We start from the raw sequence: 23588 nt of genomic DNA on the forward strand, positions 1-23588 counted from the left end.
TGGGTGATAGTTTGTTTTATTTTGAGTTACCTATTTTTTTTTTTTTAATATTTAAAACAGCTAATTGGTTGTCTGGATGTAATTACTGTTTGTGCTTGTAATGTACTTAAAAAAATACACACACCAAAACTTTCCCACACTATTTGTTTTCATTGGCATAATCAAGGCTTTCTTAATAAAGAAATATGTAAGATGGACATACTTATTTTTGCTCACTTGGGTTGGAGTAAATTTACAGATCAAAAAAGCACAATAATTGCAAAAGTTCATAGAAATTTAAATTAAAAAACCTAAAAGAAATTAACTCCCAACTCTATCACAGTAGTTCCTGTGATGAAGTTTTTTGTTTGCAACAGTTCAAAACAATTTGTCTCAAACATGAAAATTCTGATAAGCATCCTACAAAGGGGAGGAAGGAATGTTTGCGTAAGGTGAAGATGACTGGCTTGGTAAAGGCCAGGAAGAAGGGAGACGGGTACTTCGCATCACTGCTGCTGAGCACAAAGACTGTCAGCACTGAAAACTTCAGTTCAATGTTTTTATGAAAATTCAATAGCAGGACAAATAGTTATCTCTCTGACAATCAGTTAAATTGTAATAATTTATGCACTGTACAAAACAATTTATGTACAAAATGTTGATAAGCACAGGGAGGTGCACTAAGGCATGGCTGGCTAGGAGCATGTCTTTTATTAGAGGAATGTACTGAACTTGATTTAAAGCATGTGTGTGCGTAGTTATGTAAATTTTTAAGATCATTGCTTCCAAGCTGATCCCTAACTGCAAAAGGTAGTCTGTCTTTCCTGGTATTTCCTCATATAACCAGTCTACCTATAATTACTCTCCCTTGATTTTGGCCCCTGCTGCCACAATTCATGCCATCTACATCCTCCAAGGTACAGATATGAGATCCTCAAAAATCATCTGGAAGAATCAGCATTGTGGAAAAATAGTTACTTGTTACAGCAAACTCCGCTGTGCATGTAGCAATGATGTTATATGTCTTGTTCTTGGTGTCTTCTATTTCTGGGTTTGATTCCAGGGTTTGATCAAGGAGCTAAAATATCACTGAACTTCTGGATCTCAGTTAATCTAAGTTGATCTTTTTGTTTGTCATGGGAGATGGTGATCAACTGGATCATCAGAATTGCCTCTTTGTTCTTTTTTCCTTGAGTGAAACTTCTGAGTGGATGACAAGTGTTTTGGAGGCCATATAGGAATCTGTTTGTCTAGATGTTCTTCGGAGTCCAAATGTTTGCGAAGGCTCGAGTGGCAGTGGGAAATGTGTGGATGACCCGTAGTAATAGCTTTGTTCAGCAGTAGAGAGCAGAAGTTGTTTTAAGTCTTTTGCTTGTGCCAGTGTATTTTTCTAGTAGTTTGAGAACCCAGGTGGTCACTGTTTACAAGTTGTCAACAATTTAAGTACTTCTAATATATAAGCATATTCTTTAAAATGACACACCAGAAATTGATGGTGTGCTACATAGTTCACTAGATTAACTAACAGACAGCCCACATATCATGTAACATTACTTCATATAGTGTAATCTACGTTTCTGAAACTATGCAAGATACTAAACAATACATCATAGAATGTCCTAGAAGATATGAGAAAATCATCCCATTAACCTGTGACACAGACTTAGATATTTTTCTGGTAGCTCATCCAGAAAATTGAAGTGGTTGACACAGAAAATGTTGAAACCAAAAGAATGTTTGAGTAAATAGCAACCCAGAATTCCTTTCATAACTCACTTTTGTTTACTGGTAAATTCTATCTTTGAATTATAAACACAATTAGTAAATACCTGACAACTTTTTTTTTTTTTTTTTTTTTCAGTGGTTTGGTTTAAACATATTTCCTTTCCATATTTACTAACTAAATGTTTAGATTTTGCTGTACACATAGATGAGAGTGAAGGAAGAGAATTGTGTATCAACGTACTGCATCTCCTGGATTTCTTCATAGCAGGAACAGTTACTACCCCCTTTATGCTGGTCTCTTTCCTTTTCTGAGCAAATCCTACATTGTGTCTTCACACAATCCTACATTGTGTCTTCAACAAGCATAGGCATAAAAAAAATAATGTTAATTTTGTCTGCTTATGTGGCAGACAAACAAGAAAAACTTTGAAAAATCAAATTCCTATTTATCCATCTGTATTGTAGCAGGAAAATCAACATTTTGCATTTATTGAAACCCCCAAATTCTACTCCTATGGTGCAAACTGCAAATCAGTAATATTCTGCATGTAGAATTAATTCCCATGATTCATTTTGTACAAGTTACAAAATACTGCAACCCAGATCTTATACCACTGTCTTGGGCCTTGTTGAAAAGAGCCCTGAAGAGGCATACACTGTATCCTGTTACTTCTTTCTTGGTCCAATATCTCATAGTATTTCACTACACATCTACATTTTACTTATATATTAAGTGTCCATCTGAAAGTTTTTATGTTAAACTGTTAAACAGTGACATTGGAATGATCAAAATGAAATGACTGGTTTGTAACTTGCAGAATCCACCACTTTTCTTGATGATAAATCAGCCAAACTTATTAGAATGCTGTTATTGTGGTGAGCACATACAAATTCAGCATTTCCTCTACTAGTTTAAATACTTGTATGTACATTTAGAAAGAGAATGCATATATATATACATGTAAACTATGCTAAGCTGTTTTAAACTATGTATTTCAAACTGCATCTACCATACTTTGTGTCACTGTTGCATTTCAGCTGTGACCAGAGAGCGGTACTGGGAAATCTTACATGGTACTTCCTTTTTTCCTACTACTGTAGTAGTGGTACATGATACACCATGCATTTATCTTTGGGAAGGGTGGTTTGGCAGCTGCCAGGGCTGGGTGGCCAGCTGCTTGCTTATAAAACTGTGCAGCTGAGCTTTTGCAGTATCAGTTCAATAATACAGAACTGTTCACCATCAGAACCTGCCTGGAGCTAACAAAAAATGAAAATACCTGCAAATTAGGAAATCTAACATCTCTGCCAAAATATTTATAAGCAAAGAGCAGCAGAATGCATAAAAATAATTTACTTTCAGTCATGTAGATTTGCATTTTTTGGTTTTGTATTTTCTGAGTATGTTAAAATGGGATAATAGCGGTAGAGAGCTACTTGACAGGGCTTGAACTCTAGTAACTGTCCTACCCCCACCCTGAATTATTTCAGTATTAAAACTTTCTACCTTTCAAGGAGTGGTAGTGGTTTGCTCTTCACCAGGATCTTTAAATCAACCCAAAAGCGTAAGCAAAAACTGCAAGGCGTTTTTTTGTCCCCCCCCCCCCCCCCCCCTTTCCTTGATAAAGGTGAGGCATGCATTTATTCTGGTGCTGCCTGCAGAGTTTTAAGAGTGAGTACAGAAGCTGTCGGTGTCTGTGCCATGCTCCTTGCTAGAAAGTGCATTATTCATTCTGTAGCCAACATCGCTGCTGTCTCTCCTTAGAGGGGAAACATACTATGTTGTTTTTTTTTTTTTTTTTCTCAAACCGCTACAGCGATTGAAAAGGCTGCACCTCTAGCACGTACGTATCGTTTTAGACGGAGGTATCGGCGCCCACTTCCTTCGATCCCCCCTCGCTCCCGCGTTACACTGCTGCGCTTTCGGAGCAGCCCAGGCGCTCCCGCTCCTGCCTCCGTGTCAGGCGGGGACCCGCGGGACCCCCCGCGCAGCACCGCCGCCCGACCGCGGACCCCCGCGCAGCACCGCCCGCCTCCCGCGGCTGCGCCCCCCGACCCCGGCCGCCCCCGCCGCAGGTGCCCCGCCGCGGGGCTCGCCCGGGGCCTGCAGCCGCCCGGGCACCGCCGAGCGCCCCCGGAGCCCCCGGGGTAGCGGCTGGCGGGCGGGGGGGGACATTTTTATTCACCTCTCTCTCGCGAGAAAGTGTTGCGCGGGCGATACTTGAAGGGGGGGGGGGGGGGAGAGAGGAGGGGAAAAAGGAGGAGGAGGGGGAGGGAGGGAGAGGGAGGGGGCAGCTGGAGCCGCAGCTGGAGCAGCGGTGGGTGCAGCGGCCGCAGCTGGAACAGCAGCGGGAACGGCAGCCGGCGGCGGCGGCTTCAGCGGGTGCGCGCCCCTCGCAGCGGGCTTCTCCGGGGCGGGCGGGCTGGGCGCGGGGCTCCTGCCCGCGGCGCGCCCCGGCCGGGCACCGCGCTCCAGCCGCCGCCGTGCCCGGCCCGGGGACCCGGGGAGGGTTCGTGCCCGGGAGCTCCGCTTCCAGCCCCGGAGCGGCTCCGGGAGCGGTGGCGGCGGCCGCGGGCTGTCCGCGGCGGGTGCGGGAGCGGGAGCCCCCGCGGATGCTGTTTGAGGGAAGGTAGAGTCCGCGGCGGCTTTGGGCAGCCCCTCGCCATCCCCCCGCAGCCGCCGCCTCCCGCGGGCGGGCTAGCAGCGCCGGGCTGGCCGGGGGCCGACGGCGCCGGGGCGCGGGGGGCTGGCGGCGGGGGGCGGCCGCGCCCGCTTTTCCTCGGTCCTTAACCCCCTTTTCTCCCTTCGCAGCTCGCCTTGGAGAGGCTGGTCGGAGCCAGGGCGGCGGGGACCGGCGGACTTCGGCGGCGGAGAGGAGGCGGCGGCCGCTCGCAGCCCGGGGGCTCGGGGGACGCGATGTGGCGGGGGCGGCTGCTGGGGATCGCCCTGGGAGTTGCCGTGCTGTGGGCGTCCCAGGCGGGCGCCGCCGCCGCCGGGCACGCCGAGGGGGTGAGCGCCAAGGAGAGCCGGGCCAGCCGGGCCAAGCGGCGAGGGCAGGGCGGCGGCGGGCACGACGCGCTCAAAGGGTAGGTGCGGGGCCGGCCCCTCCCGGGGAGCCGCGGTGCGGGGAGCGGGCGGTATGCGTGTGCCGGCGTCCACATCCCTTGCCGCCCCTTTGCGGTGGGAGCTGGCGGGCGTGGGAGAACTCCCCGGTTCCCCCCCCCCCCTTCCCTTGGGGGTGCCGCTGCCGAGGGGCAGGGTGGGCTGGGGGGTGCCGGGCGCTGCCCGCAGCATCCCCCGGTAGCGCCGGGGCGCGGAGCCCCGCCGCCCTCCCGGGACCCCCACCCCCCGGGCAGGGCGCGGGGTCCCTTATGTCGCTTTTGGGTGGGTGATGCTTTGTGAGGATGAGCCGCTGCGGCGCGGCGGTTGCTCATTTAGCTTCTAGGCAGGACGCAGATAAAGGCACACTGCGAGCTTGTGCATTCCTCCCGCGTCCTGTGCTCCTGCTTTGCATAAAGCAGAATAGCAATGAGGCCTGGAGACCACGGCATGCCCTTCCCATTAGCTGTCGTCTTTCATCTCCACCTTAAACCTTTTGGGGTGTGAGTCTTCTTCTGTGCTCAAGGGGACTGTTTTTGCTTATCTGGTGTTCCTTGTGATCTGGGGACAGCAGGGGTGAAGCACTGGGACCGTATTTTTGGTATCAGAGCTATCTAGTACTAGCATGAGTGAGCCCAAGCATACAAGAGTTGAAAATCACTGTAAAACACTGTGGTACCTGCTTAGCAGAGTGTTTTTATAAAGGGTATATCTGTGTCAGGCAAACTGTTTTTCCAGTTCTAATGGAACACCCTTCCAATGCAAAACCAATTGTTAAGTCAGCTGAAAGGTGTTTTGCGTGTGTGCAGTTGAAAATTCAGTTCATTGTAGAGGTGGAAAGCTTGCTATATTGAAGGAAAAAAGAGGTTTCCCTTTCCAGGTGTTCCAGTGCACCTTTTCAGTCCGTAGCCAGATTTTTCACCCGTCAGGCAGAGAGCAAATTCAGGAAAAATTAAGTGGAGATAGTTATGCTTCAGCAAGGGGTGCAAGCTATTTTCTTTCTTTTACTGATTTCCTCAAAAAGGAGCTATTACAACTTTTTTTTTAGAGGCCTCAATGAATAGGTTTTAATTTATTGCTAACTTCCTCATACTTGTGTAGTATTTTTTGTTTATATTCAGATTTGCTATCTTGACTTTTTTTTATGCGTGCCTGATTGGGAAAGGCTTATGTTTTTAGGTCCCCATGCTGCAAAAATGGATGCAAGCTGTCGGTATTGCTTTTCAAAGATCTGATTTGGTAGGGTCAGACTCTCTTGTTTCATTTCCTTTTATCTTGTCACAAGAGAAATTGTTGGACAAAGTAGATCTTTCCTGTGACAAAAAGTAGGAGGTGAGGAGGACACATAGTAAAGTTTGTAGAACTAATTGCAAGCAATAAAAGATGATAAGGAACAGTATTTATCAGAAGGTGCCATTATTCTCCAGGATATTTTAATAAACTTTCTGATTATAGAACTCTGAGTTAATACCAAACTGACAAGCACTGTTTTCTGATCAGCAGGACAGAGTATGCCATCTAGCACGTGTGCTGACTTGATAGACTTGGTGGAAGTTAAAGGCACATTAGCTGAGAATGAAATTTCTTTCGTGAATGTAACTTGCTCTAGAACTGTGCTGTTTAGACAGTAATGGTAGTGCATCAAGAGATGATATTTCAAGTGTTATTTATTTTTGGAATCTGAAACGGGTTAGGGTAAGTATTTAGTCTTGTGAGTTGATTCTTATATTTAACTGAAGCCTTCAGTTTTTTATGTGCTTTGCAATGATTCTTCCTTTTATTGCGTATTATCTATGACTTACATATCTACTTAGTAATCTGCAAATCTAGAGATAATGGCAATATCAATTTTAAGTGATTAATATCTCGGTCAATTATTTGGAATACTACAAATCTGAATGAATGCCCCTGGGAAGCAGGTTCTTAACAAGGATATAATAATTTGCTAGATGATCAGAGATACAGTAAAGACAAAAGGAATTATTAGTTTGGTTGTTTGTTAGACCTTTTTCTGTAACTCTGAGGCTGAGTGTAGAGTTCCCAAATTGCTTGAAGGAGGTTGTTAACACACAGTCATCTTGATCATTGTTGGGTGAATCCTGCTGGATATTTCCAGTTTAGAAATTGTGAGCACTTCCTTAGGTGTGGTACTGTACTGCACAATATGAATAAAAAGAATTGTCATTTTAACAGACAAGGTTGGAACTAATTCTTTGGAAAGCCAGATGGAAAACATATTCTGAATGTACAGGAACTGTATATACATTAGACAAGGAGAATTCATTGTTACTGAAGGACTAAAATGCTAAAAATATGATTTTACAAGAAGGCATACTATTTTTTTAACTTGTTCATCAGTACAAATACATTTGGGAATCTGAGATTTGTAATACAAGTCATAACAGATGCTGGGAAACTTCATTTTCATGTTATTGTAGTTGCCTAAGACTTTTTTTCTTTTTGCAGTAAACTCTTGCTCTGACTGTAGGAGCATGGGGATATATTTTTAGAGAAAACCCTTTACATTTAGACTTTTTGTGTGTTTGATTATAATGACTGTTGAAAGTCTTTTAGCATTTAAAAGTATTGAGGTTAGTCTCTGTGTGATACTGGTCTTGTATGTTAAAATGAAGAAGCCTAAGAGCAGTTTCATTTCTCATAATTTTTCCCATTTAACTGTTTTTTACACCAAGCTGTTGATTGCAGGAGATGTTTGCTTTCGTCCTTGTGACCTTTGCCTCATTGTTTATGCCAGTGAGCAGTCCGAACTTATAACATGATTTTACAAGTATATTTTAACTTTAATAATTATAAATTATTTGGAAATGTTCCTTATGTACTCATTTTAAGACTTTAAGCTTGCTGCTCATGTAGTTTAAATTGGTCCAGCTATGAAGGCATTAGCAATGAAGTCCTTGTAATGCCATCTGTGGTTGGTCTGTGTCAATGTGTATTTATGTACTGGTGCCTGGTGCCTCTAAGTGATCAGAAAGAATCAGAATAAAGGCAGTAATTATTTCAAAATATGACTAGATTCTTAATTTATGGAAATGTTGCTGGAATCGGTTGTGATTCAGCAAGCTAAAATAATAAGCTGTTACTGACACCTTTATCCTCCGGATCCCCAAAACTTCAACACAAATGTTCGTGTATTGAATTATAAGGCACCAAGCCATTATCCTGCCACCCCTCAAACACCTAAGAATATAGTGTCAACTTCTGAAGAAATAAAACCTACAAAACTGGCCATGAATGGCAAGTTCTTTCTAAACAATATATACTTGAAGTCAAACTTTTATATGTGTTTCACTCATTTGAAAATAAAGTAAAAAAATAATTTACTGGTGATTTTATTGGTACTTGACTGAATAAAAGAAGTATTGTGCTTAAAGGTCTTAGAAGTAATTAGGATTTCACATTTTCTCATGATGCTAGACAAAGACCTCGAACTCTAATGAGGATCAGTCAGTTCTTAATAATATTTTAAGCAATGTTTATCAGTCTCTTCTTATTATAATGACCAAAGAAAGCAATTATTTGCCTAACAAATAGCTCAGCAGAAATTTTAAGACAACTAAAACTTGTACAAGATAGCTGAATTGTGGCATGACTAAGACACTAATTAAATGCATTTGTACAAGAATGACTTAATTTATTTGTTTTTATTAAGTTGAAATGATAGTGGATATTGCAGAATAGAATAGTTGGGTCCAAAATGATTCATAAAACTCTCGGATTAAAGCTATTCAACAGGGGATTGAGGTTTTTTGGACCAATTTCTTTTGATCATCCCAAATGAAGCCCACAGGTTTACTGATATGCTTACTAGAGTAAACTCAGTTGGATTTGACCCTTTTTATGCATCACTGCTCCCTGAAATAAAATAAATCTTATAAATCTATAACATAATTCCAGTATTCAACTATATAATTAAGGCTTCTGGTTTTCGTTTTAAACCAATATTTACCACTAAAAGCCCACTGAAGAAAAGCAGACTTTCCATACCGGTAAATATTGGTTTATACTGAAAAACCTCAAACATTTTTCTTACCACTTTTGGCCAGCTCACCTCTGGCCAGCTGCTGGTGCCGCACCTTGCCAGTGTCACTTTGTGAGCAGGAGACAGCCTGCGTATTGGGAATAAAAACCTTAATTAAAAATATGTGCAAATTTCTGTAATGCTTGATATGCTGGAGCACTCACCTGGCTTCCGAGGGACATGGCTGACCTCCTTCCAGTCCTCTCCGCCTGAGGGGGTAAAGCCTGTGTGGAGGGTGAAGAACTTTTATGCCAGTGCACCTTAATGTAAAACTTGAAGACCTTGGCAACTACATGTAGTGTTAAGATTCTACACCTCTCCAAATATATTTGCCAGTGCTTGTGATTCTGTTTTTTTATTACTACATTATCCTTGCAAATCTAGTTGTAGAGTGAAATGAGTTTGTAGATCTTGGCACTGCGTCTCGTGTACATGTTTCCTTCCGGTAGGACTGTATGATGTGATTTGATGTAGGTGTGACTTTCTCTGGGGAGCACGATGTATGGATGAGGAGTGGGGAAAGCACACAGAACCAAGCAAAAAGCCAGCACAGAATCTGTTCTGGATTGCTTTATCCAGAGCCAGTAGCAATGCAAAGCTTCCATGCTAGCATTCTTGTTATAGTTCCATGTTGTTCTTCAGCCCGAAGAAAAACAGTAAGTAGTACGTAATCTTCAGGCCTATGTAGTCGTTGTACTCTCCACTTAGATTTCCAAATCCTGTAATTTGGACACTATCTCTTTAAAAGGCATGGCCTTAATTCCAATTCTAGTTTATAATTGATGGGAATAGACTTCTGGACCTGTGTAGTTCATACTGCAGAATTAGGACGCAGTTAATTTGGGGCATGACAGTGAAAAAGCATCCTATGGTTAAAACTTTTGGTGGGTACTGTCGTAGTACTCACTGGTGAGTGTCTTAGGCACACGTGGTGCCATTACCATTTGCTTAACCAGTCTTCCCTTCTGTGTTTTTTTCTCATGTTATATTGTAGCTGGACACAAATGGTTTTGGAGTGTCGTGTGTCTTGTTTGAACTTTAAATCAGACACCACCACCCCCAAATATATTAGAAAAATACTTTTTTTCAATTTGATGATAGTAAGTCACAAATAGAGGAAACAGAGGAAGAAGGCTACAATAAACAGTATAGCAGTATTCTTGACATACTGTATAAAACATGATTATTTTGGAAATTCTGTAAAACTGGCTCGGGGGTCTCAGATGAAGTAGGTTTCCTGTCACTAAGCACCACTTTGCCAAGGTGACATATTGAAGATCAGGAGTGCAGGATTGGATGTAATTATTTTCCTCTCTTCCCCTCATTTATTTATTTATTTAAATTCATTTGTTTATTTTGATCTGCACAGCTCTTAGCTATATCAGGCTGGCCTGATATGCTGACCCAGATGCTGCAGGATGGGTCACAGCTGGCCTGTGGTGGGTTTGTACTCTGTGTACAGTGTGGGTGGAGAGTTTCACATTGGGTTTGCCACTTTGTGTCCCAGCACAGGAAGCTACCTTGCTGTCCTCTATCTTGAGAGGGGCTGTGTAAAGCTGATTATGGCTATGACTGGATTGCTTGTCAGGTTAGAAATAGATTTATGCTGTGGCTCTTACTCAGAAAACAAGAGGTGTCATGGACTGCACTTTGTTTCTTTCCTTGTGTTCTAGATAGTCATTTTCTTCTGTGTGTTTGTGATGAAATTGTCTAATCTTTTGTGCAGTGTTGTCTTGCTGGAGACTTTCTGATCTCAGTTTGTTGGTGTTTAGTTGAACTTTTACTGAGGGGGGACAGGCGGTGTTCAGTCTTTAGGAACTGGAGGCAAAAAGGGTTGGGGGGAAGAACAGCACCTGCAGAGTGCATCTGGTTGCAGCAGGGTACAGTAATTTGCAGGTTGTGGTGGAGGTTTCCAGACAGAATTGTTTGGAGGAGGCAGACGAAGCCTCCAGCATGTGTCGGGGATGCTAACCACAGCTGCACTTTCCTCAGTCAAGAGCCCACTTTATAAAGGTTTATAAAAGTAGACTTCTCCCCTGATGTTAGCCAGCACAGGATACATTTTGTGTTCAGTGGTGGTTTCACAGGTTGTTCACCAGATTCAGTCTGATCTGGGGGTGTTTGCCTTGTTAACTGTATAAACTGCTACTCTGTTTGCAACTTCATGCTGCTGTGTCAGAATATTTGGGGTTTGAGGATGCAGGCTTGAAGTCAGCATAGGGCTGCTCTCAGTTTATTTGGGAGCAATGGGAGGATCACTGGGTTAGGGTTTGGCAGGGACAGTCCATCTGTCAGCTTCATTTACAGTGATCCTTATTGAATAAAATTGCAGCTTCTGTTTTCCTGTATGCTTATTTTCCTTTCCCGTGGTGTGTTGTTCAGCAGTGCTGCTCACTTAGGACAGTCCTTTTCATTGTCGTTCATCTTCCGTCCTGCAAACTTGAATGTTTAGTATTACTTAAACTTCAGTACAAGTTTTGAAAAGTGTCACTTTAAATATGTTCGTGGACTCAGCAGCCTGTGATTATTAGAATAGTATTACCCAAAACACAAGACTCAAACTATTTAGCCATGTGGATCACCAGGAAAATTTCCTCTTGGTAGATGTGTAGTAGACATTGGCTAATAGGAGACCATCTCTACTAAAACAAGTCTTTGGGAGCTAGGGATCTTTGAATGGGTACATATGGAAATAGTAAGAAATAAAACATTAGCTTTTTCACTTTGCAATAAAATCACCTTCCATCTTGTTTCTCTTCTTCTCCCTGCTGAACCCTAAAGATAAATTGGATCTAGATGCATGTGTGTCACTTTGGTCTTACTCCCTAGACTCAGTAAATATTTTTGTAGAATGGAACAATTGTGGCCTGGAGTGTTTCTGATTAACCATCACACTGTGCTGGAAAATATATTTGTAGCTCTTCGGTCTTGTATTGTGGATCTCTACTTTGGTTGTTTTCTCATCCATACTGACTTTTCCACTTCAGTTTTATTAATTTATTAATTTTTGAAAAGAATTTCAGACCTAATGAACAGCCTCATTCATGCTAATGTTGGTGTGCAGATAGAGGCATAAGAAGAATCATTTGCTTTTTTTACAACAGTTCAGTAAGGTTGGGCTCTTCTTTGGAAGGTACACTGGAAGGTAAAAAGACTGTGCCTTCTGGTTTTGCTTATAGATCTTCACTGAAGTATGAAGGAGTTCTAGCTTTTATCTGGAAGAATATTTTGAATGTTGACTTGCTGGAGAATCTGTTGTTTTCCTTTCTACTTCTCATTTTATGAAATGATTCATGACCATTAAAGCCTCAGAAATACCAAACGAAAGCCGCAGTTCTTTTGTCTACATTCTTAATCATTTTCATCCTCTTTTTCAAGCTTCCCCCTCTCTCATGTTTTGCTGGAGGACATCAGAATATCCAGTGATGTTCAGCTGAGGTTTCAAACTGAAATTTGTTTCCTTTCAGGAACATTTTTTTCCTGTCTCTTTTCTCCTTCTTTGTTTTTCCCTCTGATATTTCATCTTTTTCTCTTCCCTGAATGCAGAGTAAATTACCAGTGGCTGCTAGAGACAAGGTGAACTAAAACAGTGGGATTTGTACCAACTGGGCTTTCCTGTTGCCTTATGGTAGACATGCAGGTAACGGGCCTTTTGAAAACACAGCATCACTATCCCAGCAAGGAAGGAGGCAGGGGGTAGGATGCAGTATGTTGTGAAGGGAGGAGGAGAACCACTGGTATCTTACCTAAAATAAATCTTCCAGTAACCTAAGGGGGGCACTTTAAAACACAAGTTAATGGCATTGCTTAGCACCTGAGGGTGCTCACTGACAAGTATTGATACAAATGTCGTGTTTATGAGGCTCCCTAAATGCCTGTATTTTGCTCTGAGGTGGGAGCGGTGGGTAGCACCAACTCATACGGCGCCTGTGGGAAAGCCTCGACAAGGGGCTGGCTGGCCTTGGGCTCGGCTGGCCAGCGTGCCCCACGGCAGTCCTGGCACTGCTGCTCAGCTCAGTGCACTGCAGGGGCTGGCAGAGGTCCGGAGTTGGCCTGTGTGCTCTCTCTTGGGAGATGTAGAGCTCTGCCTCCATCAATAGCCATTAGCAGGTACATGGTGAGTGTGGGAAGTGGTGCAGGACGTGTAAACTGGTCTCTCCGTGTTCCCCTGTTGAAAGTAGCCCACAGATACATCTGTTTCCCCTAGGATGCTATTTAATGCTACCAGGGTAAAAAGGCTATGATTTCTTGTTCCCTGAACATGCCTTTTTTTTTTTTTTGTTTTGTTTTGTTTTGTTTTTTGTTTGCTTGTTTGTTTGTTTGTTTTGTCTGTTGACATTTTATTAATTTATTTTTAAGAACGTACCTGCTGGGTCTCTCCTGGTTACCAGCTGTGCTTGTCTGGCCCAGCAGATAGTTTTTTGTGGTGGCATACTTGTACTTTATATGTCTTATACAGCCATGTAGATTGGGTGTCAAACTGGACCCAGTGACATTCTCAAGTGGAACAATGGGGGAATACGTGCCAGAAATGCATCTGTCCCTGGCTACGAATGAGAACAATGCCTGGCTGTCAGGTTAGATGAGTCTGTTGCTGCAAAAGACACGGTCAGATTTTCAGAGCAAGTGCGGAAGATTTCACTTAGTGTCAAATGCTGTTGTTGGATTGCTGTATTTAGCTGTCGCAGTGTGATGGAAGTTAGGGTTAGAAAAGTGTTCAGTGTTGCTGCAGGAAACTTGCATGTAATTTTGAACTCTTGACTTGCACATAGGCCAGAGCCAAAGATACCCGTAGAGCTGCTCAGCATGTTATTTTTTCAGTTGAACTGAGCCAGGATTCTAGGACAGCGGTATCCTTACTGTCAGAGTGAGAAATAGTTATCATATTAGGCTCTCTGCATGGCACAAACATCCAGGCTCACTTATTTCATGGTAAAAACGAGTACATCAGATGCAATCCTTTGTATGTAAAAAATATATCTTGCTTAAAAATGCATGCTTATCCTTTATAGGATAATAGAAGCTAAATTTTGTGTTTGCTTTCAGAGTCTAGCATTGTTTCCTGAATTTTCCTTTTATATGATTAAAGCTTGAATAGCTTCAAGGGTCCTCTTAATAGTCTTCACTGAATGATGAAAAAGGGAACAGCAACTAAAACCATCCTGTTTTCTAATATTTTGCTAAACAACAGAAAAGCAATTCCTATTTAAAGTGTTTGGGGTACCTGGAAATGAGGCTTATGCATGTTAAATGCAGACATGTGTCTGTGTTTTTTGCTCTATCCCATCCACATAGTTAAGTTTCTCAGTTTGTGGATGTGCTCACTGGAAGGGGTGAAGTCAGAGAACTGCCAGCCTTCTTCACTGGGCTCTCCTATGCAGAGTGGTATGTGTCAGGGCCGCAGCTGGCTTGGGGAGGCTGCCCGACACGTGCTGTAGCTGTCAGCTGCCGCGTCCCATTGGGAACGGGGCCCTCCCTTCCCGGTTCTGCTTTTGCTGCTCCTTGGAGGAGGGGGTAGGCACTAGCACAGCAAATGGAGGTGTGTTTGGTGTTGACCTCTAATTTGTGCACCAGGTACCTGGCTTACGTCATTTAGATGGGGAGGGACCTTGGAAGGCCATGTGGTCCAACCCCTGCTCTGAGCAGGGTGAACTTAAATCAGGTTGCTCGTGGCCGTGTCCACTAAGGTTTGGAATGTCTCTGAGGATGGAAATTCTTGATTCAGTGGGGAAGCTGAGTAAAGCTCCAGTGGAGTCAGCAGAGCTGGACCACTCTGTGCATTTAGCATTAACTCTGAGATGCTGAGAAGTTTAGGAAGGTACATAAAGCTGTTTTACAACAAAAGATACAGATCTGATTATGTGTTTCTGGAAAATGACTGGTGAAAGCTATTCGTCTTCACATTCTGGAGCCTTAGCTACTATTTCTTAGTATGTTGGTTATATTCAGACTTAGATAACCACATTTTTAAGACCAACTTACCATTTTTTCAGGTGATGTTTGTCATTCTTTTTAACCCTCAGTGCAAGCACGGAAGCACCACTCTAATTCTATGTGGAAATGATCAGCTAATAATTCTGCATAGTTTTAGCAAGTACCAGTGTTATCCATGTAAGAAGAAAAATAGGCAAAGGCTTCTCTAAAAATAACCATTGGCTGATGATGTTGCTTTAAATTGTGTCTCTGCTGCCAGGAAATTGGGTCCCGCCATTATGTTAAACATATGCTAGCCACTGCAGCCAAACAGTTAATAGAAGTCCTTCATTAAACATTTTCTTGCAAGGAAGAATCCTTTGTGTGTTTTCCTAAGGAGAGGAAAAGTGAGCTATGTGGGAGTGATTAGAAACACTTCCCAGTATCCCTGCATCTCAGCTCAGCTGTAACTGGTGATCAGCTGTCTCTCTTACTCTTGCAGCCACTCTCTTCCCACTCTGTCTAGTCTCTCTGTCTAATTTATTTGAGACCCACGCTTTGTGTTTGATTCAGCCTGGGTTACGCCAGTGTTGGCTGGTGCATGGCAGTGCTGCTGACAAATTTCCGCCTGAAGCCTTGCTCACAGCAGTGCCAGAATCTCTTCCTCCCGTGGGAGCTGCAGATGGGCAACGCTTTCTTCGGGAGAGGGCTGTAATTTCCTCGAGGGGTCACAAGCAGGGCAGAGCAGGGATGTACAGAATTAGCACACCCCCTGGACAGGTTGCAGCATGGGGCTCCGACCATGTCTCTGCCAGGGCGCTGGAGAGGATGGCCACAACGATGGAGGTGCCCCCACCACTCCTGGGCTGGGTGGTGTTCCCTGCTGCTGGCTTCACACAGGGCTTTTGAACACCTCCTCCACTTCTCTGGCTGTCACGTACCCTCACTGCCTGGTTATATCTGATAAGAAGGCATTGCCAAGCTTAACATGATTTTCTTCCCATCATTTTAAATTTGTGTGCCTGCACAAATCTGCCCCTAGTTGCTGGGTAATCCTGTGCAGTTCAGAAGAGCCAGTCAGCCATTCATCCTTGCTGGGACAGGGCACTGGAAGCAGGGGTAGCAATGGAGGGATGAACCCAGTTGGTCTTTTCTGTGCGATGGTCAGTGTTGCCCTGTGGAGAAAGGAGACTTCATTTGAGAACGCGTGACAGGCCAAGGTTGTGCTGCAGCCACAGCCTGGGGCCGGCACAGTGCTGACCTGGGGCAGGACCACGTCTGTGCATCTGAAGGAGCTGATGCTGCAGTCCTGCCAGGGACAAGGCTTCACTTTGAATTGGGCTGGATGTTTCTGCAGTTGTTCCTGAAGAAATATAGCTACTAGTTTGGTGTACACAGATGCTGTCAGCCGGACCTATCACTCTCAAGCATTAGTTACCAGAATTTCCAGATGAACTTTTTTCTCTCTGCTGTCCTAAGATTTTTCTAGTTGATGACTAATGTCTTTTGATAATTATTCAACTCATTTTGCTACTGAATTTGTACTGGCATATTATTAATCAAAGACATGTTTATTTTGAACATCTTTGATGAAGCTCTGGGCATCAGTCATACTGTCTCTCAGCACCATACCATTACATAAATCCTTTGGTACTTTACAAGTTCATAAGTGATTCTAAAATAAACTGAAGACTTGTCTTTTTTAAGTTGCAATGGGAACAGCTTTGTTCCTTAGATGTTCTCTCCCTCCTCTGGGCTTTGGAGTGAAAGGAAGGTGCTGTGGGCACCACAGGTGACTTGTACTGTATAGATGCATTTCTGCTTATTTTGCCAAATCAGGTTTTATAACTGAACTCTGTTTGTAGCGCTGTTCAGGAAAACAGTTTTATAAGAGTATAAAATGCTTCTTTAGTATTCATAGCCTATAATATCAGCAGGAAAATATGCTCTATTAAACACAACAGTGGGTAACTGTTTAAAGCAAGTACTATGATAGAGCCATTCCAATTTGATTGATGGTTTCCATGATTTTACATGAGGTAAATTGTTATTCCCTTGAATACTTTATTCATTTATGGGGATTTATTGCGATGGTATCTGATCACCTCATAACTATCAATGAATTTAACCTTTAAAATTAATTATTTTTAAAGGCATTTTACAAATAGGCACAAGCAAAGAACACTCCCTCCCTCTCAAAGAAGCAGCGTTCAGACTTTAATATAGGTTTCTTTTATAAGCTAGACAGCAGCTTTCTGACGAAAAAGTGTTCCACTGGAAAATGCACTTGTCAGGCTCAAACTGTTCCATGGAAGTATAGTTTGATGACTTTTTTTTTTTTTTTTAAAGCTAAGCATGCTGCATCCGAGTTGGAGCTTCTTGAGTGTACAGCTTACCCTACCCTGTGTACAGCTTCAGGGCTCCCAGGGTCTCTGACTTCATGGTTGCTGGCGCATCCAGGTTTTCCAGACCCCCATTTTGGAAACAGATTTTAAAAATTGGGTTTCCCCATGGCACAGAAATCTGCTTCTGACTCTTAACTTGGACCAGATGGTCCCCAAAGCTGTGTGCTTGCCGAGACTGAAATTTGACAGAGTACCTAAACATCACTTTATGGTGAGCCGTTTATAGATTCTTACCAACCTGGATCGGAAATGGGTGGTTTATGCCTGTAGGTTGTAACAGGTAGCAACAAACCCATTCTGTCTGTCTTAATAAGTTCCATTATTTCTTCTGACTGGAGAAGGTGAAAAGCAATCTCACTTGTCTGCTTGCCAGTCTTACTTGGCAGATGATCGTGGAGCAACATTTGGCATTGATGAACAGGGAACTCTAGGAAAGTTACATGGTTATAGCCCTGCAGGGAAGTAGCTGACATTACTAAAACTGAATACATTGGAATTATATGAATAAGACTTTGAGTCTGTAACACCAGTTGCAGGAAAGGAAAAGGTCTGTGCAACAAGTCCAGTTGTGTTGCTCACATTCACCTCAGTTACCACTTTGTAATTATCCAGAACTATTGGAAGGTAATGGTAGTGTTTGCTTTGATTTAAGTAGTTTCTGGACAATCACTTAATGAAATGGCTAGGTGTCACCAAAGTTGGTGTAATCAGAATACTTTAAATTGCATAAACAATGCAGATCCCTAAATAAATACAGTATAAAAGTCTTGTTAGTTAGAAAATGTGCATAAATAAATGCTTGTATATATCAAGATTGTTTGTCTTAAGTTGCCTCACCATATGAGGTAACTGTTGTTTACTTAGACATTGCAATACTAGAGATGAAGATCTTTCTGAAAGACTAAGGACAAAATAATAACAGAAAACCCTTCCTAAAACAATAAACACTTTAAATCTGTCTCTAATCTGTATAGAGTATTTTAATAAAGCAGTTTCTAGGAAGTACTAGTTTATAACTAGCTTTAGTTGCATTAATCTATTGAGTAATTGCTCACAATATTAATAGAGGTTGTAACATTTTCCTCTGATAAGATTATTAAACATACAACAAAAGGAGGCACATTTTCCTATTTTTGAAGCTATTCTTACTGGCTTTACTTGCATGGATAGATGCATTAAATAAATAGGACAAGGTAGATTTAAAAAAAAAAAAAAAAGGATTTATTATCCATGAGGGATATAGAACCCTTTCAACTTTTCTATTTTTACCAATAAAATCACAATAAGAATGATGTAATGTCCTGTCAGCTTTCACTGAAAACTCTAGTGATACAGTTATTTGAAAGGGTAAATACAGGTGAGAGGAATGAATTGGAAAGAAAAATTCCTGTGGATTCATCATTGAAGAAGGGCAGTAGGCCCTTCACATTCATTTCACAGGACCTCATCTTTCTACATGCACCCACTTTTTGATTTTATTGATAGTCATTTTTGCTAGTGAAGCATTTACATATTTTGGCTCATTTATTTGACTAATGTCATGGTTGGGATGTTTCACTCATACATACACAGTTTTGCTCATGGATGTAGCAAGGAACAGTTATAGTGCTTTAGAGTAAAGAAGAGAAAGCAACATGAAGTGTAAAAATTGTTATTCAAAGAGCACGAGATCTCCTCTGTGTTCACTAATGATGGTAGATGTGATTAATTTTGTATTTAAATGGGAGTTTTGCTCAAAACCCCTGTACACTACTTTTCCAGATATGGAGTGATACGAGACAAGGCTTGCCCATTCTATTCCTGTTGTTCAGATGTTACTGATCTGATTTCAAGTTTATAATGTAATCTTCAATTTCTAAAAGTGTATGTTACCTAAAAAACCCAACAACTGAAGGCATACAGTTCTGCTAAAAACGTATAACACTTCTAGATTTAATTATTGAAATGTATATTGCAGTGATTTACTTTTTCCGTTTTTATGCCTCTACTTTTAAAACATATTTCTGAGTAAAAATAAGAATTCGTCCTTTTTTTTCCAGACCAAATGTGTGTGGATCACGTTACAATGCTTACTGTTGCCCTGGATGGAAAACTTTACCTGGTGGAAACCAATGCATAGTCCGTAAGTTAATACAGTTATGTGTTATGACTGAGGTTTATCTTTGTCCTTCTATGTTAGGGTATTTTTAATTGTTTACCAGAACTTGAATGTGTTTCTATATGGCTTCAGTAGCAGCTGTACATCATTTCTTTACCATTTTAAATATATTAAGCTAATATACAAAGTTTTGTGGGCTACAACACAGTGATGTGATACCAGTATTTAACAAAGGATTAATCTCATCCACATGTTCTGTTTAAGTCTGTGCTAAAGGGATCCAAGGGGTGTGTGGACTCTCAGGAGCGAGTAGCTGTGGAATATGTTAATCTAAGTAAATGGAAGGAGGCAACATCATCGGGCCAGCAAGTACATTTTCTCTGCTTGTTCAGACCATATCCCTGAAATACATATGTAGGGATATAAATATATACATACATACATCATAGCTCTGAATGTGTATTCATGTGTAATGGTACAATGTACCAGAAATAATTGTTAAAGGCACTTTGCCTAAGGCTGATAAGACCCTGTCCAGAGATAACGAGGCAGTGTGCTGTCAGATGGGAATTACCATGCTTGTGTGTGTCTGGTGCAGAAATAAAGAGAGTATTGTAATGCTGCCTCAGTGCCATCCTTCCTCCAAGAGCAGTCTGCTGAAATGGACCACAGTTTCACTTTTCCAGGGAAATCTCCCTATATCTAGTGTGGCCTGGGGCATGTTCCCAGACCTTCTCATAACAGATTGTGAAGGTCTGGGTTTTAGCTCTCCCCTATACAGATGTGGATGAACAGGAGGAACAGTTTTGGAATCCATTGTGTGCAATTTAACAAGTGTGTAGGTATTTATGTTATGGTACTGAATGCATATTTTCTGTCAGGTGTTTTTTATGTGTTTGGGGTTTTTGAAACATATTTTAAAGGCATTTTTGTTTTCTTTATAGCAATCTGCAGACATTCCTGTGGGGATGGATTTTGCTCTAGACCAAACATGTGCACATGCCCAAATGGTCAGATAGCCCCCTCCTGTGGTTCAAAATCAAGTAAGTATTTCTTCTGTGTCTTTGATATTGCTCTTTTGAGTCTGTGAAGCTACTAAGGTATGTAAGATAGTTCAGTGGTCAATATTTAAGACAAATCACCTCTGAGTCACCAGACGTACTTTTACCACAGGAAAGAAAGCATAGCCTCCTATGATGAAACTGAAGAATGACTCAGAAACTAGCTATTTGGGACATTCTCTTTTGCTAAATTAAAACCAAATTAGTTTTATTGGAAGCTATATTAATTTACAAGTTTATAACACTAATTCCAGTCATCCTTGTTTTCTGGAAAATGCCTTATCTCTACCTTCAATGCTAGACGTGCACACATATACAGCACAAAATTTGTAATGATAGAGAGATGACTGTTAACAATCGACTGAATTTGACTTGCTTTGTAATTCTGCTCTCATTTTGGAGGTTACTAAGCCAGACACTGTGCTGTATTTTACATAAGTAGGTCTGCAAGTATTATAGCATTTCCTTGCTAGGCTGAGTACATATCTTCTGAGTCTAATATTACTGACTTCATTCAGGTGATACTTCTGTAGGTGCTAGAGGTACAGAACTGGTCGAGGTTTTTAAGTGGGAACACCTTTTCATCAAAAACTCCAGATGCTTTGGAAATGAAACTTTTCAGAGAGTTGACATTTCCTAGAAATGTTTGGATTTCAAGTTTTCAAAGAAGGTTCCCCAGATCCAGAAAAAAATAAGTAAAATTAAATTAATTCAATGAACTAGATAGCCCAATAGTTAATCACGAGTATCTGCTATGAAGTAGGATTTTGTTTGGGATAGTATCTCAGTTCATATCTGAGATGCCAGCTGTAAAGTCCACTGTATTCTCATTTAAATATAGTGCTTGTCTTTTGGAATGTAGAAGATTTTGATTTTTATATGAAATGTGAAGTTTCTGGGAAGAATTTTGGGGGGGAAACTAGTTCCCACAAATGCCTATAACTATCTGAACAACATATTAACTGAAGCCAGTGGGGGATGCACACAGCTGAGGTCTGTAAATGGTCATTATTTTAATTCAGAATATCTTTTCAGACTCAGTGTGTGGTCTGCTTTACCCCAGTGTTTTTTACCTTGCCATTTTTTTGCTTTCCTAGTTGATAAGAGTTTTCCCACATAACTGACCACTTCAGCTTGTGGCTTTAGCATCCTTTCCATGCAATAACAGTGGAAAAACAATAACAAGTGTGGAATGTAATGGAATGGCATGTACTAAAATGGTAAATATTGTTCTTTGTAGTTCAACCCCTTTCTCAGGCTCCTGTGATGTCTGTTAGGGAGAGGCCAGCACGAGGAGGGTATGGAGCTCCCAGAGAGTACTGGAAGGAGGAAGGGTGCAGAATGCTGCACAAATGTGTGTGTTGTTGCATTCCTGCTTTGGTTTGCAGCTACTGTTTCACCAGGTGCATACGCCTTAATCCTGTAAGCCAGTAAAGGAAAGTATGACCATCTTCCAAGTCCCCTTCAGGGTACAGGAGAGATATATCCCTACATCTGTTACATGTTTTGGCACCTTTGTGCAGGAATGAATGGGCCTTAGTATTACCTCATTTTTTTTCTTCGGCCACACTGAAGTGTTTTATGAGTCAAGACTTAGAAGAAAACTAGATTATGAGTAAAGTTACAGTTCTTCTTGTGGTTGTTTTTCTGAAATATTCTACCATTCATCTCCATAGTTTTAGCCTTCATTGGAGTTGCACAGATAAATGGGTGCAGAAGGACAGAAGGACTTGACTACAGTTTTTAATCAAATAGCTTCTAAAGCCTGTATGACGTAGCTATTTTGGTGGTTGACAATTACTTCTCCTAGGTATGAATATTCTACTAATTGTAAGCTTTAATCCGTGCTGACATTATTTTTCTTATGTTGCTACACAGATTTGCCCACTTTTAAATGTTGCTTTTCTATATGTGGTATAAGTATTAACACTTTACAGATAGACTTAGCAGTTGGCTTAAAAATACATTGTTCATATCTTATTTAATCAGTGCAGTAATTTAAGATACGTTTTGAGCATGTGGTCACATCTCCTTTATTTAATAAAACAAACCAATTCTAAAAGCAAAAGTGTCTTGAGTTGTTGTGGAGAGAGGAGACTCCACTGCCTCTCTGCACTCTTGTGTAATAATGTTTATGACCCAGCACCTCATTAAAACTTGTAGAACATACACTTTCTGTAAGTCATTTGCTGTGTTGGCACTGTAGACAAAATCCATGAATACACAATAGACCACAATGACTTAGATCTGCTATTAGGAAACAGAGTAAACATAAACATAAACAATATTGTTTGACATCAAAGGGTTACTGTCAGCTCTCATAGGTAACAGTTAATATTTTTTCAGAATATGCATTCATGAAGCCTCATTTTAGTTATAAGTTTTAACAAATGAGAAAAAACTCTTATTAAAATAGTGAAAAAAATCAGATGATACAAGTTTGTCACATTCAAAATACAAATAACAAATATGAGTGAAAATCTATGATTTGTCAGGATTAAATGTATGGCTTCTGATACATGGGATGCGTCTGAATTGTCTTTTGGATATTTTAAGCTATGTGTGTCTTAAGTACTAAAGGAGTCAGTAGTGGGCACAGGTCTTCGAATGTACAACCATAGGCAGAAACCAAATTCATGGTGGGCCTTAAAGGCTCATTGTGTGCCGGAATCAAATAATTAATGCAGATTGGAAAGCATGTGGACTGGAAAGCAAAACAAAGCCTTCAAGTTTGGTTCTTATGCAGGTCAGTTGTTGGGACTTTTCTGGTTACGAGTCAGCTTTAGGAATTTGATTTGTGGTTGAAAAGATCAACCGGTGGTTTTTTCAGCAGAGATTTTCATGACATCAATGAACTTTCTGGCTGAAAAGTGGTTATTTCTGTGTAATTAGTGAATTTTTGGGTATGTTTACAGTAGGGTTGGAGATAAGATTGCTGTGTCTGAAGGCATATCCCCCCCACTGGCTTGGATGTGTGGGTGGCTCTGACGTTGCAGGTGCATGTGGGGAAGATTTCTGACACGCTGTGCTGCACCGGCTCTGTGGTGGCTGCTCCTCTACTACCTCCAAAACCACCCGGGCCGTGGCTGCTTTGGCCTTGTCTGTTTGAGCTGCAACTGTGCCCCTGTTTGTGCTGCAAACATACCCTATGATCCTGCCATGTTGTTGGAGTTGCTGCTTTGCCCCTGTGGGAGCAGGGGCCGAATGAGGAAAGTCTCTCTTTCAGCATCAGGCATATCCCCCACTGCCCCCAGGGTTATGGGTCAGG

At 41.7% G+C, this 23588-nt stretch overlaps 1 protein-coding gene across 1 annotated transcript in view; it reads left to right on the plus strand.

Moving 5' to 3' along the window:
- Nucleotides 1-3996: 3996 nt before the first annotated feature.
- Nucleotides 3997-23588, plus strand: part of FBN1 (fibrillin 1) — a 159814-nt gene continuing 140222 nt past the window's right edge. Inside the window, exons 1-4 of the mRNA XM_042803990.1 lie at nucleotides 3997-4087; nucleotides 4517-4791; nucleotides 19201-19283; nucleotides 20204-20302. Of these exons, the coding sequence (XP_042659924.1) occupies nucleotides 4622-4791; nucleotides 19201-19283; nucleotides 20204-20302 (352 nt within the window). The 5' untranslated portion in view covers nucleotides 3997-4087; nucleotides 4517-4621. The remainder of the gene's footprint in view (nucleotides 4088-4516; nucleotides 4792-19200; nucleotides 19284-20203; nucleotides 20303-23588) is intronic.

Source organism: Tyto alba, unplaced genomic scaffold (genome assembly GCF_018691265.1).
Source record: "Tyto alba isolate M040663 unplaced genomic scaffold, T.alba_DEE_v4.0 Super-Scaffold_41, whole genome shotgun sequence".
NCBI lineage: Eukaryota > Metazoa > Chordata > Aves > Strigiformes > Tytonidae > Tyto > Tyto alba.